Source organism: Somniosus microcephalus, chromosome 2 (assembly GCF_052327205.1).
Source record: "Somniosus microcephalus isolate GS21.2 chromosome 2, FLI_Smic_1.0, whole genome shotgun sequence".
NCBI lineage: Eukaryota > Metazoa > Chordata > Chondrichthyes > Squaliformes > Somniosidae > Somniosus > Somniosus microcephalus.
The window spans coordinates 59904977-59925980 of record NC_140988.1 but is presented as its reverse complement, the minus strand read 5'-3'; the positions used below and the strand labels follow the sequence as shown (position 1 = coordinate 59925980).

Below are 21004 nucleotides of genomic sequence, written 5' to 3'. Positions count from 1 at the left end.
GCCGTGGAGAAGAAGGGAGAGCGTGGGGACGCCATTTTAGACAGTTTAATCACACCCAGGGATGCCGAAGAGTGGCAGTATCACTGCATTCGACAATGAAGTCGAAGATTGGGCGTCATATGTGGAACACATTGAATTGCACTGCAAGGCGAATGAAGTGCCAGATGCTAGGAAAGCACTGGTTTTGTTGAATTCTATGGGTGCAAAAACTTATGGCTTACTGCGAAACCTAATAACCCCAGAGAAGCCAGTGGATAAGAATTTTGAAAGCATAGTGGAAATCCTACAGGACCACTTAAACCCCACACCGCTGCTGATAGCAGAAAGATTTAAGTTCCACAAAAGGAACCAGTGTGGCGTTGCCACATTGGGGAAACACTGTGTGTATGTAGATAAACCTGTATAATCCCCTTTTAACTGCTGTATTCCCCTCCCCCCGCAAGACAGTTGCAAGCTGAGAGGAATAAGGCATGTTCAGACTTGCCTGCTGCTGAGAGAAGGAAAACCAATCAGGTTCCAGCAGGTGACCAATCCGTGAGTCATCACAGGTTCGCGGGCTGTACGAATTCAGTACTGTATTGTGAGAGTTGGAGTAAAGACCAATTTCTTGTAGCTCGCTGTGTTGCCTATTTCTTTACGCGGGAGACTGTAGTCTCCCACACTCGTGACCCCGGATGTCGGCGGCCGAAGCCCCCGACTCACGTAGCCCTACAGAGGCCAGCAACGACCCGACGGCAACGAGCAGCAGCCCGATGTCGGCCGGCGCCGTGTCCTTGAAGCTCCCCACCTTCTGGGAACACCAAGCACCGGCTTGGTTCGCGCACACGGAGGCCCAATTCACCCTTCGCAGGGTTCAAGACGATGAAGAAAGGTACCTCCACGTAGTCTCAGCACTAGCAAGCTCCACCGCCGCTGAAGTTCTCGACCTGCTGGGGAACCCACCACAGACCGGCAAGTACTCAACCATTAAGGGCAGCTTGCTGCAGGCTTATGGCCTGTCCGGGGAGGAGAGGGCCCGCAGGCTTCTTTCACTACCAGGCCTCAGCGACTCTACCCCGACCCAGTTGATGAGCCGGATGCTCACGCCCCTGGGCTCTGAACCGCATTGCTTCTTGTTTCGGGCCCTTTTCCTCAGCCTGCTTCCTCGGCAGGTACAGACTGCCCTCGCGGGGTCCCCGATCACGGACTGCATACAACTGGCAGCCACCGCGGACAAAGTCTTCGCCGTCGCCCAACTCGGCTGTGCAGCAGCGAGGCTCCCCGACACCACCGAGCGCGCGCCGCCACGCCAGGCCACAGAACTATGCTACTACCACGCGCGTTTCGGCCACAAGGCCCAACGTTGCAGAGCACCCTGCTCTTTGGATCAAACCAAGATGGCCGCCCGGCCCAACGCGCCAGCCCTGCGCTGCCGTCTAGGCCCGCTCGACCGCACCCCCGCCGCCACGATGGCCATCGGCACCTCAGGTAAACTGCTGTACATAACCGACTCCCTTTCAGGACGCAGATTCCTTTGCGACACCGGAGCCCAATGCAGCATAATTCCTGCCTCCCAGCTCGACATCTAGGCAGGCTGCAGCGGCCCACCCCTCGTGGCGGCAAATGGCGCAGCCATCGCTACTTTTGGAAAGCGACGGGCCGAGGTTTGTTTCAATGGCCAGCGATTTACGTGGGATTTCATGACGGCCTCGGTGGCACATCCCTTGCTGGGCGCCAATTTTCTTTGCGCACACGGACTCCTGGTCGATGTCCGCGACAGGCGCCTGATCGACGCAGCAACTTTCGCTTCACTGGCCTGCCAGCAGAGCAACAGCCCGGCCCTTGTCGGTGATGCGCTATCAATTACTCATAAAAGACTGAGAGTTAGAAGAGTAACTAAAGGCTTTTATTAACAACAGAATGGAGGTCTGCCTCGAGTGGTCGACCGGTCCAGGATACCAAGGGCTGGGGAGCAGTCACCTTTATACTAGGACCTGTGGGAGGAGTCAGCCGAGGCATGTCCAGGCATGTACACAGTGGAATACAAACAGGACAAACAGGAATACAAACAGTGGTTTACCACATTCACCCCTTGTTTAAAATTGAGTCCGGCGGGGTGAAGTGTATTAAAAGTTAGTGTATTGGAGTCTCTCCGGAGGTCTTGTCTGCCGCTGTGATCGGCGTGGCGACGGCAGGGGTAGTGAAGCTTCCGGCGTCGAGTTCAGCGTAGGCTGTGGCACAGGCGTGTCGTCCTCGTAGATGTCGAGCAGGTCGCGGGGCCCAGGCCTGCCGTCTGCTGGGGCTGGATATCGGATCGTGGGGGGGGGTGGTAGTGGGTAGTGGGTTACTGTGGTCCCCGAGGGTGCAAGGTCTCTTATGGAGACTGTGTCCTCCCGCCCGTCCGGGTATGCGATGTAAGCATACTGGGGGTTGGCGTGGAGGAGGTCGACCCTCTCGACCAGGGGGTCCGTTTTATGGGTCCTCACGTGTCTTCTCAGTAGGACCGGCCCTGGGGACGTCAGCCATAGCGGTAGCGATGTCCCTGATGTGGACTTCCTTGGGAAGACAAACATTTTCTCATGAGGGGTGGCGTTAGTGGCAGTGCAGAGCAGTGACCGAATAGAGTGGAGCGCATCGGGGAGCACATCCTGCCAGCGGGAGGTTGGAAGGCCCCTACACTTTAAGGCTAGCAGGACGGCCTTCCAAACTGTCGCATTTTCTCTTTCCACCTGTCCGTTCCCCCGGGGGTTGTAACTGGTGGTCCTGCTTGTGGCAATACCCCTAGTTAGCAGGTACTGACGGAGTTCGTCGCTCATAAACGATGAGCCCCGGTCGCTATGGATATAGCTGGGGAAGCCGAACAGGGTGAAGAGGTTGTTCAGACATTTAATGACCGTGGCACTGGTCATGTCCGGGCAGGGGAAGGCGAACGGGAAACGGGAGTACTCATCAATAATATTGAGGAAGTACACATTGCGGTCGGAGGAGGGGAGAGGCCCTTTAAAATCAACGCTCAGGCGCTCGAAGGGGCGAGTGGCTTTTATCAGGTGGGCCCTGTCTGGTCTATAAAAGTGTGGTTTGCACTCAGCGCAGACTTGGCAGTTCCTGGTCATGGTCCTGACCTCCTCAATAGAGTAAGGCAGGTTGCGGGCCTTGATGAGGTGGAAGAACCTGGTGACCCCCGGGTGGCAGAGGTCATTGTGGAGGACCCGTAGTCTATCGATCTGCGCGCTGGCGCAGGTGCCACGCGATAGCGCATCCGGGGGTTCATTTAGCTTCCCGGGCCGGTACAAGATCTCGTAGTTGTAGGTGGAAAGTTCGATTCTCCACCTCAAGATCTTGTCATTTTTGATTTTGCCCCTCTGCTTGTTGTTAAACATAAAAGCAACTGAACGCTGGTCAGTGAGCAGGGTAAATCGTTTTCCGGCCAGGTAGTGCCTCCAATGACGCACAGCCTCCACAATCGCCTGGGCCTCCTTCTCAACAGCGGAGTGTCTGGTCTCCGGGCCTTGGAGGGTTCGTGAAAAGAAGGCCACGGGTCTCCCCGCCTGATTGAGGGTAGCGGCCAGGGCAAAGTCGGACGCGTCGCTTTCCACCTGGAAGGGGATGGATTCATCCACTGCGTGCATGGTGGCTTTGGCAATGTCCTCCTTGATACGGTGGAAGGCTAAGCGGGCCTCTGCCGTCAAGGGAAAAGAGGTGGACTTGATCAGCGGACGGGCCTTGTCCGCATAGTAGGGGACCCACTGGGCGTAATAGGAGAAAAACCCTAGGCACCTCTTCAGGGCCTTGAGGCAGTGGGAGTTCCATAAGGGGACGCATCCGGTCGGGGTCGGGGCCGATGACTCCGTGTTCCACAACACAGCCAAGGATGGCGAGGCGGTTTGTGCGGAATATGCACTTCTCCTTGTTATATGTCAGGTTTAGGAGTTGGGCGGTGCGGAGGAATTTTTCGAGGTTTGCGTCATGGTCCTGCAAGTCACGGCCGCAGATGGTCACATTGTCCAGATATGGGAAAGTGGCCTGCAACGCATTTTGATCTACCATCCGGTCCATCTCCCTTTGGAAGATGGAGACCCCGTTGGTGACGCCAAAGGGAACCCTAAGGAAGTGATAGAGGCGGCCGTTTGCCTCAAAGGCAGTGTACTGGCGGTCCTCAGGGCGGATGGGGAGCTGGTGGTACGCTGATTTCAGGTCAATGGTCGAGAAGACGCGGTACTGCGCGATCTGGTTGACCATATCAGCTATACGGGGGAGTGGGTAGGCGTCCAGCAGGGTGTAGCGATTTATTGTCTGGCTGTAGTCGATGACCAGGCGCTGCTTCTCGCTGGTCTTAACGACCACAACCTGGGCTCGCCAGGGGCTGGTGCTGCCCTCAATAATCCCTTCTTTCAGGAGCCGCTCCACTTCGGTTTTAATGAAAACCCTGTCCCCGGCACTGTATCGCCTGCTCTTTGTGGCGATGGGCTTACAGTCGGGGGTGAGGTTAGCAAACAGTGGTGGGGGGGTGACTCTGAGTGTGGAGAGGTTGCACCTGGTGCGCGGCGGGCAATTTGGAAGCTGCTGGCTGCGGACTGTGAGTGGGGGTAGGGGTCCACCGTACGCCATCGTAACACTTTTAAGGTGGCACTGAAAATCTAACCCCAGCAGGACGGCAGCGCAGAGGTCAGGCAGGACCAGAAGTTTAAAATGATCGTACACGGTCCCGTCTACTACGAGTGTCACCACGCAGTAGCCGCCGATGTCCGCCGACTGGGACTCGGAGGCCATAGAAATTCGCTGTTGCGCAGGCAGGACTGGGAGAGAGCAACGCCGCACCGTGTCGGGATGGATGAAGCTCTCCGTGCTCCCAGAGTCAAAAAGGCAGATTGTATCGTGACCATTTACCTTAATGTCCATTGTGGAACTGGCCAGTTGGTGCGGTCTCGCTTGGTCCAGTGTAACAGATGCCAGCGTAGGGTCGGTGTGTCGCTGTGGGTATCAGATGAGGCGGTGTCGGGGGCCTGCTGCGTCCCGGCTGTCGTCCAAGATGGCGGCGTCCATGATCCCCATGTGGCTGGAGGCGTCCAAAATGGCTGCTGTACCGGTGATTCGCACACGGCCGGGGAGGTCCAAAATGGCGGCCCGCATGGCCCACACGCGGCGCTGCTGGGGTTCGGGGTGGCTTTGGCCCTGCAGACGCTAGCGTAGTGTCCCTTCTTCCCGCAGCCCGAGCAGATCGCGTTTTTCGCCGGGCAGCGCGCTCTGGGGTGTTTTGCCTGGCCACAGAAGTAGCATTTCTGGCCTTGGGGCACTGCTGTCTGGCCTTGGGACACTGCTGCGGTAGTTGGGCCGTTGTTGGGGTGTGGCTGGGGTGGCACGGCGCTATGAGGCGGTCCTACCGTGTCCCAGGCTGTCATTCCCCGCGGCGTCCACGGTGCAGAGGAGTAGGCATCCATGCCCTGGTAGGCTGCATCCAACGATAGTGCGAGTTCAGAGGCCTTGTTGAGGTCGAGGTTACTCTGCTCCAACAGTCGCTGTCGTGTGTAATTGGATCTGTGGCCCGCTACAAAAGCGTCCCGGATAAGTTCCTCTGTGTACACGGCGGCCTTTACATCCTTACAACCACAGGCCCGGCCAAGCACAGACAGTGCCTGAAGGTATTCCACGGTCGATTCCCCAGGTTGTTGTTTACGACTCCCCAGGAGGTGCCTGGCGTACACTTCGTTCACTGGGCGCGTGTACTGGTCCTTGAGGAGCTTGATAGCATCCGCGTACGAGGTCGCGTCTTGGATGACCGAGTACACTCGGTGGTTCACTTTGGAGGTCAGGACATCCAGTTTGTCCTCGTCCGATTTGATTGCTTCGGAGGCGGTCAGGAATTTTTCGAAACACTTAAGCCAGTGAGTAAACTTGGTGGATGAGTCCGCCTCCCGATGATCTAAGTCCAGGCATGCTGGTGTGAGGATCTTCTCCATTATAAAAATGTTGTTAATAAAATTGATGCGCTATCAATTACTCATAAAAGACTGAGAGTTAGAAGAGTAACTAAAGGCTTTTATTAACAACAGAATGGAGGTCTGCCTCGAGTGGTCGACCGGTCCAGGATACCAAGGGCTGGGGAGCAGTCACCTTTATACTAGGACCTGTGGGAGGAGTCAGCCGAGGCATGTCCAGGCATGTACACAGTGGAATACAAACAGGACAAACAGGAATACAAACAGTGGTTTACCACAGTATAAAATTATGAAGGGCTTAGATAGAGTGGATAGGAAGGACCTATTTCCCCCAGCAGAGAGGTCAATAACCAGGGGGCTTAGATTTAAAGTAAGTGGTAGAAGGATTAGAGGGGAGTTGAGGAGAAATTTTTTCACCCAGACGGTGGTGGGGTCTGGAACTCACTGCCTGAAAAGGTGGTAGAAGAAGAAACGCTCATCACATTTAAAAAGTACTTGGATAGTGCCGTAACCTACAAGGCTAAGGACCAAGAGCTGCAAAGTGGAATTAGGTTGGATAGCTCTTTTTCAGCCAGCACAGATATAATGGGTTGAATGGCCTCCTTCTGTGCTGTAAATTTCTATGATTCTATAAGTTTGGTCAAGCATGACCTTCCCTTTTGAAATCCATGCTGACTACTCTATTATATTTTTGTTTTCTAGATTTTTTAAATTACATCTCTCAGTAAAGATTCCACTATCTTTCCAACCATCGATGTTAAGCTAACTGGCCTATGGTTCGCTGGACTTACTCGATCTCCCTTTTTAAATAGATGAATAACATTAGCTGTCCATCAGTCTTCTGGCAGTATTTCCTTTTCTAATTTATTGTTATATATATGTAATAGTGCCTCTGCTATCTCTTCCCTACTTTCTTTTAATATGCGTGGATGCAATCCATCTGGACATGGGGTTTTATCCTTAGACCATAGGAACAGGAGTAGGCCATTTAGCCCCTCGAGCCTGTTCTGACAGGGCTAGACAGACTGAATGCAGGGAGGATGTTTCCTCCGTCTGGGGGGTTTAGAATGAGGGGTCACAGTCTCAGGATACGGGGTAGGACATTTAGGACTGAGATGAGGAGAAATTTCTTCACTCAGAGGGTGATGAACCTGTGGAATTCTCTACCACAGAAGGCTGTGGAGGCCAAGTCACTGAATATATTTAAGAAGGAGATAGATTTCTAGACACAAAAGGCATCAAGGGATATGGGGAGAGCAGGAATATGGTACTGAGATAGAGGATCAGCCATGATCATATTGAATGACGGAGCAGGCTCGAAGGGTCAAATGGCCTACTCCTGCTCCTATTTTTCTATGTTTTTTTCCACCATTCAATGAGATCATGACTGATCTGCGACCTAACTCCATATACCTACCTTTGGCCCATATCCCTTAATACTTTTGGTTATCAAAAATCTATCAATCTCAGATTTAAAATTAACAATTGATCTAGCATCAATTGCCATTTACGGAAGAGAGTTCCAAACTTCTACCACCCTTTGTGTGTAGAAGTGTTTCCTAATTTCACTCCTGAAAGGACTGGCTCTAATTTTTAGACTCTGCCCCCAGTCCTAGACTCCCCAACCAGCAGAAATAGTTTCTCTCTATCTACCCCATCTGTTCCCCTTAATATCCTGAAAACTTCGATCAAATCACCCCTCAGCCTTCTAAATTCTAGGGAATACAACCCTAATTTGTGTAATCTCTCCTTGTAATTTAACCCTTGGAGTCCAGGTATCATTCTGGTAAACCTACGCTGCGCTCCTTCCAAGGCTAATATATCTTTCCTAAGGTGTGGTGCCCAGAACTGCTCACAGTACTCCAGGTGTGGTCTAACCAGGGCTTTGTATAGCTGCAGCATAACTTTTACCCCCTTGTATTCTAGTCCTCTAGATATAAAGGCCAGCATCCCATTAGCCTTTTTGATTATTTTCTGTTCCTGTTCATGATATTTTAATGATCTATGTACCTGAACACACAAGTCTCTTTGGACCTCCACTGTTTTATGGCTTTTCACCATTTAGAAAGTACCCTGTTCCATCCTTTTTAGGTCCAACGTGGATGACCTCACATTTGCCTAAATTGAAATCCATTCACCAGTTTTGCCCATTCACTTAATCTATCGATATCCTTTTGTAATTTTATGCTTTCATCTACACTGCCTACAATGCCGCCTATCTTTGTGTCATCGGCAAATTTGGATATGTGGCTTTCTATGCCATCATCTAAGTCGTTAATAAATACTGTGACTAGTTGAGGCCCCAACACAGATCCCTGCAGGGCACCACTAGTCACCTCCTGCCAATTAGAGTACCTGCCCATTATCCTTACTCTCGGTCTTCTGCCGCTCAGCCAATTTCCTAACCAGGTCAATAATTTGCCTTCAATTCTATGGGATTCTACCTTAGTTAACAGTCTCTTATGAGGGACTTAATCAAATGCCTTCTGGAAGTCCAGATAAATAACATCCATAGACATCCCCCCCAGTCCACCACTTTAGTCACCTCCTCAAAAAATTCGATCAAGTCTGTCAGGCATAACCTACCTTTCTCAGATCCATGCTGGCTCTCTCTGAGCAGCTGAAAAATTTTGAGGTGTTCAGTCACCCTATCCTGAATTATAGATTCTAATAATTTTCTCTCGAAGTTTGATTGGTTTATTAATTATTTCCCCCTTTCTATCTTAAATGTCTTTATATCTTTTTTGATCTATTCTTCTAATGTCATGTCCACCTTGTTAGTTTCCCTGATAAATACCGAGGCAAACTAACTATTCAATATTTCTGCCATTTCACTGTCATTACCTGTGAGTTTAGCTTGTGCATCCCTAAGTGGTCCTATCCCTATCGTGAGCTTTCTTTTGTTATTTGTATGTATGTACAGGAAACTTTGTGTTATCCGGAGGCTAAATGTCCGGCAAGCTCGAGCCACCGGCAAAAATCAGGAGCCGTTTTGTTAGGTTTTTTTTCTTCTTCACGTGGCTTTTTTTCCCCCCCCAGTCAGGCTCTGCAAAGTCTCTGTAGCTTAGCAACAGCTTCAGAGAGACGCTTCCAAGGTACGGGCCGACTGTTTAGAAGCTGTTGCTAAGCAACAGTGTTTGTTGTCAGATACGGAGATGAAAAGCTCCGCATGCTTCAACATTAACGCTGGTGTGTCCGGCAGTTTTGAGGGAACGGCAACAGCTCGGTCCCGTCGGTGCCGGATAGCACAAAGTTTCCTGTAGAATACTTTGCGATTTCTTTTTTTATTCCTTGGTATTTTAATTTTGTAGTTCTGCTTTGCTTTCCTAACTTCTTCATATTCCCTTTGTCATCCTCTCCTTTACTTTCTATGGGCTTAGTGTATGCCTTTTTCTTTAGTTTCAATTTTACCCATATCACTTTATTCATCCATGGTGTTTCATTATTGGCTGGTTTGCTCGTTATTTTCTTTATAAAAGAGGAATACATTTCTCCTGAACTCTATTGATCAACGTTTCCAATATTTCACGTGGCTGTTTTATCTCTTTGTCTGTCAATCTTTTTTCCAGTTTATCTTCCCTAGTTCCATTCTCATCCTTTCAAAATGAGCTTTTTTCCAATTTATTACTTTGGTCTTTATCAATCATTATTTTAAACCTTATTATGTTATGATCGCTATTGCCTAGATGTTCCCCTACGCTTATACTCTTATCTGCTTTGGTTCATTTCCCATTATTGATGCAGCAGTGATTCCTCTCTTGTTGGACTTCTTACCTACTGGGTAATAAAGGAGTCCTAAACACACTGTAGAAACTCCATTCCCTTTACCCCTTTCCCAACCTCTTCTTGCCAGTTTATTTAAGGGTAGTTGAAGTCTCCCCAGATTATTATTCAATGTTTTTTACTCATTTCATAGATTTACCTACATATTTCTTCCTCCACTTCCCTTCCACTATTATGTGGCCTGTAGAATACACCTATTAATATACTTGATCCATTCTTATCTTTGTCTCAATTCATATGGATTCTATTTCTATCTTAATGTTAGCAGTTATGTCCCTTTTTCTATTGCCATTATGTCATCTCTAATTAGTACAGACACCCCACCGCTCATCTTCTTTCCCTATCCTTTCTAAATACGCTCTATCCTGCAATATTTAACTGCCAGTCCTATTCTTTATGTAGCCATGTTTCAGTTATCCCCACTACATCAGGCTCCTTGCTATGAATTATTGCCTCCAGTTCCCCCCTTTTGTTTTGGATGCTGTGCATATTGCTGTACAGGCAATATAATTTGTTTTTATCAATTGCTCCCCTCACTTTATTATACTTAATATTCTAGAACTGTAGTTTTTCCATGGGCGCTTATGCTACCCTTAGTCCTTACCTTGGTCTGACCTTTACTCTTAATCACTATTTCTTTTATCTTCAGACTTATGTTATTTTCACCAGAACTGCCCCCCACCCCTCCTCCTACAGTAAACTCTTGTTTAAACTGCGCTTAATCATCCGGAATACTTTAATAACCGGCAAAATAGATCAATCTTGCCGAATCCATCCAGCACTCATTTTGCTGAGTCCGAGTCTCCCGCGGTGGCTGAGTTAGTCAGTGGTTTTTATTTTTGTTTGTGTTAAAAATTGCCTTGGTAGGTATACCTCTCTGTTATCCAGAATTTTTCATCAACTGGCACCATCCTGGTCCCATAGGTGTTGGATAAGAAAGAGTTTACTGTAGTTTAAAGTCCTAGCCACAGCCCTATTTAACCTTTCCACTAGGACAGTGGTCCCATTCCGGTTCTGGTGAAGCCCGTCCCAGCGGTACAGCTCCTTTCTGTCCCAGTACTGGTGACAGTCGTAGAAATTTATGGCACAGAAGGAGGCCATTTGGCCCATTGTGTCAGTGCCAGTGAAATGGAACCCTTCCTTTCCACACCAGTCTTTGAGCCAAGCATTCACCTTCCTGATCTCTCTATCCCTATGCCAATTAGCACATGCCTCGTGTAGTAATCCCAATTTACCACCAGTAAGATCCTGTTTTTTCTTTAAAATTTAGTTCCTAAATTCTGATATCCCCTTGGCAGGACCTCCTCCATTTTATCCCCATTTCACTGGTCCCAACATGGACCACTTAAACTGGATACCTTTTGTATCACAATATGTACACTCTCCACCCCACCCTAAAACCATGTGATCTCCTCGGAAAGGCGAAAAACCAGATAAAAACCCAGGCCAACTTGGGGGGGGGAAAAAACCTGGAAAATTCCTCTCCGGCCTTTCATTGCATTCGAAACTATTCCAGGAGATCACACTGGCCCAGATAATTCCTTACAGTATCTACCTTTTCTAAGAGCTGATCTCCGCCCCAGCCAGAAACAGGTCCCGCTCTCGCTTGAAGGAATTCAGCGAATCGGCGCCCATCGCACAAGCCGGAAGCCTGTTCCAAAGGTCTACTATTCTCTGGGAAAAGAACCACCTCCTGACATCTAACCTAGATCTGGCTCTGTACAACTTAAAATTGTGATCCCTGGTCCTCCCTAACTTAGTTAATTGGAACAAATTGTCAACTCGAACACAATCTATTCTCATGAGCTCAGCGCTCACCATTATTAAAAAGTAAATTTGGACAGCAACTTACGGCAACGGTACATGCGCAGTTAAACGTGGAAATCAGAATGTTGCGATCCAAGGTGCCTTGCTCATCCAGAAGCTTCGCTATAATGGTATCTCGCCGAGCGACTCGGCATTGAAATACATGGAAGGGCGTGAAGTTACGGTACTTACCTGCTAGATACCCACTAGACACGCCAGAAAAAGTTAGGGTTTGTCCATTCCAGTGCAAGTAATTTTTTAAAGACATGATAAGTCTTAATTACTGCCAAATAACCTCTCTGGCACTGAAAATTAAGCTTTACAAGTGTGGAGTCTCATTCCTTCAGATTTTAATTATTGTTGGAGATTTTAAATATATATATTAAACTTTTTCTTTCTGTCTCTTATCTTTCTCTCTTAATTCTATATTTCTTTCCCTCTCTTTATTTTGCTTTCTGTACATGATTTGGCACTGAATTAACTATTCTAACTTACACTTCCCGGTTCAGACTCTGCATGCCTCAGTAAGGAGTCTTACATAGAATATACAACACAGAAACAGGCCATTCAGCCCAACTAGTCTGTGCTGGTGTTTATACTCCACACCAGTCTCCTCCCATTTACTCTGCCTCATCTCAGCCTTTCAGCATATCTTTCTAGTCCCTTTTCTCATATATACTTGTTTAGTTTCCTTTTGGAAGCATCTAAGCTATTTACCTCAACCACTTCCTGTGGTAGCAAGTTCCACATTCAAACAACTCTGAGGAAAGAATCTTCTCCTTATTTCCCGATTAGATTTATTAGTAACTATCTTGTATGCAAGGCCCCTAGTTTTGGATTCTCCCACAAGTGGAAACAGTCTCTCCACATCTACCCTGTCCAACCCATTCATAATTTTAAAGACCTCTATCCGGTCACCTCTAACTCTTCCCTTTTCTAAAGAAAAAAGCCCCCACCTGTTCAATCTTTCCCGATAGCTGTAATCTATCAGTTCTGGTGCCAGTCTTGTAAAAAAGGTTTTACACTTTCTCCAGTGCTTCTATGTCCTTTTTATATAGTATGGAGACCAGAACTATGCACAGTACTCCAAGTGCAGCTTGACCAGGGTCCCATACAAGTTGAACATAACTTCATGACTTTTGAATGCTATACCCCTAGAAATAAATCCCAGTTAGCATTTTTAATTGCTTTGCTGACCTGCGATACTGCTTTTAATTTGTTCACTTGTACTCCTTGATCCCTTTGCTCTTCTACCCTATTCAATTTTTTTATTTTCTAAGATGTAGGAGATGTTTCTATTTTTCATACCAAAGTGCATCACCTCACATTTATCTATGTTAAAATTCATTTGCCACTTAACTGCCCAGTCTGCAAGTTTTCTAATGTATTCTTGTATTATGTTGCATTCCTCCTCAGTGTTAGCTATACACCCCAGTTTGGTATCATCTGCAAAATGTCATATTGCGTTACTTGTTCCCAAGTCCAAATTATTAATGTAAATTATGAATAACAGTGGTCTCAGCTCTGATCCTTGTGGAACACCACTTTCTACCTTCCTCCAATCTGAATAACTACCATTTATCCCGACTCTCTGCTTTCCATTTTTAGCCAATTTACTATCCATTCAGTTATTTATCCCCGACTCCACAGGCCCTAACCTTTGTCGTAAGCCTACCGAGTGGTACCTTATCGAAAGCCTTTTAAAAATCCAACTATATGACACTGACTGCAAAATCTAACTATATGACCTTGTCTACTCTTTCCGTTACCTCATCAAAGAATGCTATCAGGTTAGTTAAGCATGATTTAGTCATTCAAAATCCATGCTGACTATTTTTGACTATATTTTCAGTCTCTAGATGCTTTCGTATCCCTTATTAAGTTATCCAGTAACTTTCCTATAACCGACGTTAAGCTGACTGGTCTATAGTTCCCAGGTTTTGTTCTAGCTCTGGGGTTTTATCCTCATTTAGATTTGCTAGTTTATCAAATATTTTCTCCCTTTCTATCCCAACTGTATGAATATTCTTTATACGCTCATTCTCTAGTGAAGTAGTATCTTCTTCAGTAAAAACTGAGGCGAAGTAGTTATTCAATACTTCTGCCATTTCTCTGTCGTTGCTTGTGAGTTTATCTTGCTCATCCTTTACTGGTCCTATCCCTACCTGAAGTTTATGTGTCCATAGAACACTTCATTATTTATTTTAATATTCCTTGATAATTTGATTTCATAATTTGTCTTTGCCTTCCTGATGGTTTTTTGAACTTCTCGCCTAAGTTCCTCGTATTCCCTTTTGTCCTCCTCTCCTTTAGTATCCAAGTACTCCCTTTCTGTCTTTTTCTTTAGATTCAATTTTCCCTTTAGTTCTTTAGTTTTTTATTCATCCATGGTATCAGAGCAGCCATTCTAAAATGAAAGTAGGAGACAGTCCACAAGAACACCAGGAAAGATGTCAACCGGGAATTAACCCCTCAGTCTCTCGAAGCTGAAGGATTTGATCACTGAATTGAGTTGTACTACTTTGGTTGTATGTATCTCCATCTGTAACCTGGTGTGTTTTAATCACAGAATCACAGAAACCCCACAGTGCAGATAGAGGCCATTTCGGCCCATCGAGCCTGCACCGACACATATCCCACCCTATCCCCCTAACGGTCAATTTATCATAGCCAATCAACCTAACCCGCACATCTTTGGACTGTGGGAGGAAACCGGAGCCCCCGGAGAAAACCCACGCAAACACGGGGAGAATGTGCAAACTCCACACAGACAGTCACCCGAGGCCGGATTCGAACCCGGGTCCCTGGCTCTGTGAGGCAACAGTGCTAACCACTATGCCACCGTGCTAATCAAACCAATTGTTAGAAAAGTTTACCTCTGATTAAATCTCTTTACCCTACAACTTTTTCCACGCAAAGGCAGTGGAAATTTGCAACTCTATCCCCCAAATGCCTGTGAATGCTGGGACAATTGACATTTTAAAGATTTTTTTTTGTTAATCGTTTTATGATGTGGGCATCACTGGCAAGGTCAGCATTTAGTGACCATCCATAGTTCCCTTTGAGAAGGTGGCGGTGGGCCTTCTTCAATCAATGCAGTCCATGTGGTGAAGGTGCTCCCACAATACTGTTGTTAGGTAGAGAGTTCCAGGATTTAGACCCAGTAACAATGAAGGAAGTCCAAGTCAGGGTGTTGTAACTAAGAGGTGATGGTGTTCCTCTGCACCTGCTGCCATTGTCCTTCTGAGTGGTGAAGGTTGTGGGTTTGGGAGATGCTGCCGAAGAAGCCTTGGTGAGTTGCTGTAATGCATCCTGTAAACATTACACATTGCAACCAAGGTATGTGGTTGCAGTGTGTACTATTAAATAAATCTGGAATAAAAAGCTAGTATCAGTAATGGTGACCATGAAACTATCGGATTATTGTAAAAACCCATCTGGTTCACTAATGTCCTTTAGGGAAGGAAATCTGCCATCCTTACCTGGTCTGGCCTATATGTGACTCCAGACCCTCAGCAATGTGGTTGACTCTTAACTGCCCTCTGAATTGGTCTAGCAAGCCAATCAGTTGTAACAAACCGCTACAAAAAACAATAATAAGAATAAAACTGGAAAGACCACCCAGCATTGACCAAAGCACCGACTTCAGACATGACAACCGCACACCCAGCCCAGTCGACCCTGCAAGGTCCTCCTCACTAACATCTGGGGACTTGTGCCAAAATTGGGACAGCTGTCCCACAGGTCAGTCAAGCAACAGCCTGACACTGGGGCTGAATTTGCGGTCGGAGGCTTCCTGTGGACGGATGCCTCCGACCAGCAAAAAATCTACGAACTTACCTAATGGTCCCGGAGGTTCGGACACTTGCGCTCCTGGGCCTCTATGCGTAGGCCTGCATAGAGACCCACGTATCCCAGGGCGCAAGCGGCTCGCAAGCGCCCCTGGGATCACATGGGCTGGTCCAACCAAACAAGGGGGATCCCCATTCAGGTTTGTACGGAACCTCCATAAGCATGAATGGGGATGACATTAAAAATAGATTTACCATAACAAATAAATATGAAAAAAATTACATATTTAAAATTAATTAAAATACAATATAATTAAACATTAAAACAGAAAAAAAAATTGAAAAATAAATTTACATATTTAAAATGGTCTAAAAATAAGCTACCTTATTGTACATATGTTTTTTAAAACTCTTACGCTGGTAAAAGCAGGCCTTACGCCTGCTTTTACCAGACATAAGGATTTCAGACATTCGCTGGGCAAATAGCATAACTCTCCGCCCGCGGAGGCCCTTTTCCCGGGGATGCGGAGGATCTGTCAAGAAGATTCTTGACAGATCGCAAGTTCCGGGTTTTCGCGCATGCGCTTCGCACGCCTAAACCCGGAACTTGCTCGGCCCCTATGGGCACTTGCACACCTTGTATGCACCAGTAGGGGTCGCAAATTTGGCCCATAGTCATTCTCACAGAATCATACCTTTCAGCCAATGTCCCAGACTCCTCCATCACCATCGCTGGGTATGTCCTGTCCCACTGACAGGACAAATCCACCAGAGGTGGCGGCACAGTGGTATACAGTCGGGAGGGAGTGGCCCTGGGAGTCTTCAACATCAACTCCAGACCCCGTGAAGTCTCATGGCTTCAGGTCAAGCATGGGCAAGGAAACCTGCCCTCCCTTAGCTGATGAATCAGTACGCCTCCATGTTGAACACCTCTTGGAAGAAGCACTGAGGGTAGCAAGGGCACACAATGCACTCTGGGTGGGGGACTTCAATGTCCATCACCAAGAGTGCCTCGGTAGCACCACTACTGACTGAGCTGGCCGAGTCCTGAAGGACATTGCTTCCAGACTGGGTCTGCGGCAAGTGGTGAAAGAACCAACACGAGGGAAAAAACTACTCGACCTCGTTCTCACCAATCTACCTGTCACAGATGCATCTGTCCATGACAGCCTTGGGAGCAGTGACCACCGCACAGTCCTTGTGGAGACGACGGCCCGTCTTCACACGGAGGACAGCCTCCATTGTTTTGTGTGGCACTACCACCGTGCTAAATGGGGTAGATTCAGAACAGATCTAGCAGCTCAAAACTGGGCATCCATGAGGTAGAATTGTATTCCACCACAATGTGTAACCTCATGGACTGGCATATCCCTCACTCTACCATTACCATCAGGCCAGGGGACCAACCCTGGTTCAATGAGGAATGCAGAAGAGCATGCCAGAAGCAGCACCAGGCGTACCTAAAAATGAGGTGCCAACCTGGGGAAGCTGCAACACAGGACCACATGCATGCTAAACAGCGGAAGCAGCATTTTATAGACAGAGCTAAGCAATCCCACAATCAACAGATCAGATCAAAGCTCTGCAGTCCTGCCACATCCAGTCGTGAATGGTGGTGGACAATTAAACAACTAACGGAAGGAGGAGGCTCCATGAATATCCCGTTCCTCAATGAAGGCAGAGCCCAGCACGCGATTGCAAATGCCAAGGCTGAATCGTTTGCAGCTATCTTCAGCCAGAGGTGCAGTGTCGATGATCCATATGGGCCTCCTCCTGAGGTCCCCACCATCACAGAAGCCAGTCTTCAGCCAATTCAATTCACTCCACATGATATACAAACGACTTAGCGCACTGGATACAGCAAAGGCTATCGGCCCCGACAACATCCCAGCTGTCATGCTGAAGACTTGTGCTCCTGAACTAGCCACGCCTCTAACCAAGCTGTTCCAGTGCAGCTACAACACTGGCATCTACCTGACATGTGGAAAACTGCCCAGGTATGTCTTGTCCACAAAAAGCAGGACAAATGCAGTCCGGCCAATTACCGCCCCATCAGTCCACTCTCAATCATCAGCAATGTGATGGAAGGTGTCATCGACAGTGCTTTCAGGCGGCATTTACTCACCAATAACCTGCTCACTAATGCTCAGTTTGGGTTCCGCCAGGACCACTCAGCTCCAGACCTCATTACAGCCTAGGTCCAAACATGGACAAAAGAGCTGAATTCCAGAGGTGAAGTGAGAGTGACTGCTCTTGACATAAAGGCAGCATGTTACCAAGTGTGGCATCAAGGAGCCCTAGTAAAATTGAAGTAATTGGGAATCAGGGGGAAATCTCTCCACTTGCCTGGATGAGTGCTGCTCCAACAACACTCAAGAAGCCCGCCAGCATCCAGGACAAAGCAGCCCGGTGGATTGGCAGCCCATCCACCACCTTAAACATTCACTCCCTCCAACAGCACACTTTGGCTGCAACTCACCAAGGTTTCTTCGTCAGCACCTCCCAAACCCGTGACCTCTTCCACCTAGAAGGACAAGGGCAGCAGGCACATGGGAACACCACCACCTCCAAGTTCCCCTTCAAGTCACACACCATCCTGACTTAGAAATATATCGCCGATCCGTCATCATCGCTGGGTCAAAATCCTGGAACTCCCTAACAACACTGTGGGAGTACCTTCACCACACTGACTGCAGCGGTTCAAGAAGGTGGCTCACCACCACCTTCTCAAGGGATGGGAATAAATGCTGGCCTTGCCAGCGACGCCCAAATCCCAGGAACGTATAAAAAAATGTCGATGGTGGATATTTAGGCTACTGGGTGAAGTTGATCAAGCGGATTGTTTTGTCCCAGATGGTGCAGAGATTCTTGAGTGCTGCAGTTGCACCCAACCTGGCAAGTGGAGAGTATTCCATCACACTCCTGACTAATGCCTTGTAGGTGGTGGACTTTGGGTAGCCAAGAGGTGAGCCACTCGCCACAGATTCCCAACCTCTGACCTGCTGTAGTAGCCACTGCATTTGGCTAATCCCGTTGAGTTTCTGGTCAAAATGGTGACCCTCAAGACGTTGATGGTGGGAGACTTAGCAATGGCAATACCAATTAAATGTCATGGATGAGCTGGTTAGACTGGCCTGAGGAACTCTTGCAGAAGTGTCCTGGGGCTGCGATAATTTGCCTCTAATCACAACCATCTTCTTTTGTACGAGGTATGACTCCAATCACTGGAGAGTTTTCCCCTGATCCCCATGAACTTAGTTTTACCAGTTCTCCTCGGTGGCACACTCAGTCGAATGTAAAGGGCAGTCACTCTTGCCTTACGTCTCAAATTCAGCTTGTGTCAATGTTTGGACCAAGGCTGTAATGAGATCTGGAGCCAAGTGGCTCGTGGCTCTGGCATCAGTGAGCAGGTTATTAGTGAGTACATGCCGCTTGAAAGCATTGTTGACGACTCCTTTAATCACTTTGCTGATCATTGGGAGTAGGCTAATAGGGTGGTAATTGGCTGGGTTGGATTTTGTTCTGCTTTTCTTTGCACAGGACATACCTGGATGATTTTTTGCATTGTCAGGTAGATAACAGTATTCCAGTTGTACAGGAACAGCTTAGCTAGGGGTGCGGCTAGTTCTGGAACACAAGTCTACAGCCGGAATGTTGCTGAGGCCCGTAGACTTTGCTGTGTCTAATGCACTCAACTGTTTGTTGAAATTAAAATTAAAATTAGAACTAGGCCATTCAGGGGTGATGTCAGAGAGCCCTTCTTCACACAAAGGCTGGTGGAAATCTGGAACTCCTGTTCCTATGTCATGTGGAGTGAATCGAATTGGCTGAAGATTGGCATCTATCATGGTGGGGATGTCAACAAGAGGGCGAGAAGGATCACCCACTCGGTACTTCCAAGTGGTTTTCAACATGTAGGAGTACTGATTCATCAACTGAGGGAAGGTAGTAGATGGTAATCAACAGAAAGTTTCCTTGCCCATGTCTGTCCTAGCCCCATGGACTGTACACCACTGTGCTCCCATCTCTGCTGGGTCGACATAGGCAGGAATTGTGATGGAGGAGTCTGGGATGCTGGCTGTTCTGTGAGTATGACTATGTCAAGTTGTTGCTTGACTAATCTATGGGACAGCTCTCCCAACTTTGGCACTTATCCCCAGATGTTAGTGAGGAGAACTTTGCAGGGTCGGCTAGGCTGGGTGTGCCTTTGTCGTATTCTGATTCGGTGCCGAGGTTGCAGCCAAGTGATCCATCTGGTTTGATCTTGTTTTGCTTTCTAGCAGTTTGATACAACTATGTGGCTTGCTTGGCCACTTCAGAGGGCAGTTAAGAGCAACATATAGGCCAAACCAGGTAAGGATGGCAGGTTTCTGTCCCTAAAAGGACATTAGTGAACCAGTTGGGATTTTACGACAATTCGACAGCTTCAAGGTCAATTTTTTTTATTTCCAGATTTTTAAAAAAGTTTTTAATTCAAATTCTCAAATGACTGCATTCTCTGGATTATTAGTCCAATAAAATAATTATAATCTGTTACATGAATAATGTGGCAGACTGTCTAGCATCAGTTAAGTTCAGCAAAAGACTAAAACCACTGATTTCTGAAGTTGAAAAAAGAGAGGAGCATCATGCACAATGACAATATGCACATTAGAACATGTGTGAGTTTTGTAGTTGGGATTCATAGCACATGGTTGATGTGGCCTCAACTTGCTAAAAAGCCAGGTAGCATTCGACAGAGACTGATATTTAACATGTCTATTCGATCTGGATTGGGTCTGACAAACTGGAGAATATATCCAAAATCCTGGATTGTTAAACTGACGATATGATTTATTTCTCTTTACAGTATGAATCAGATTTTTTTTAAAGACGATTAAAACTAGCTAAATGTTGACTTTGACTCTGCTTGACATAAAACCCGCAGTTGCAGATTTAAAAGATGAATTATAGAGACCCCCGTCTATCATGTCATGGCTGGCCAAGATAATTACACTATTTTTAAACCAGTTGAAAGCCTACGTGTTTTTTTTAAATAGTGCCCAGAAATATCAGTTGAACCTACTTAGTGCAGTAACTTTATCATTGTGATATTATTGTAATATGTAGAAACGCCGTCTTAGACCTACACTGCGTCCAGTGAAGAACGGTGTTCTCAAGTTGTGACTGCGTGTGGTCTTACCTGACAAGTAAATCACCCTAAATAACACACACCGCTGCTTGTCGGGAACAAGTAGAGGGACCACTTATTGGAGTCAGAATTCCTTCCTAACAGACATTTCTGTGGGGCGCTTAGTGGGCGCCTTACACACACGATTTGTTTTATAGATATGAGATGAGATGAGATATTAACGTGGAAGACAGGGAAATAACCAATCACAGGCATCAAATGAATTAAAAAATACATTTTTACACTCAATAAATAACGGATTAAAAGGAATTATTTAAAAAAAAAGTCTTACCATTGTCCAAAGTTAAGCAATTAAACTGTTATTAAACAAACTGTAACGCTGAAATCTTCCACCGACTGTTTGGATTTTTTTCTCTCCAACGTAAACAAACTCTCGAACACTTAGTTTCCCAGACAAATCATTACACGTTCACTCGTCGACAACCGGGGCGGGGGCACGGGCACCGACGTCGGTTTGACTGACACTTCGGCTGGCCATCCGGCGGCAAGGGTCTGTTATGAAACGACGATGACGCACC

At 47.2% G+C, this 21004-nt stretch overlaps 1 protein-coding gene across 2 annotated transcripts in view; it reads right to left on the bottom strand.

The window, feature by feature from the left end:
- cetn4 (centrin 4) overlaps window positions 1-20999 on the bottom strand; it is a 58968-nt gene extending 37969 nt beyond the window's left edge. The window contains exon 1 of one of the 2 annotated variants that reach the window (XM_086009700.1): window positions 20758-20999. In XM_086009700.1, coding sequence (XP_085865826.1) covers window positions 20758-20760 — 3 coding nt within the window. In that variant the 5' untranslated portion in view covers window positions 20761-20999. The remainder of the gene's footprint in view (window positions 1-20757) is intronic. The other variant, XM_086009709.1, reaches the window with a different exon arrangement.
- Between the last annotated feature and the right edge of the window lie 5 nt (window positions 21000-21004).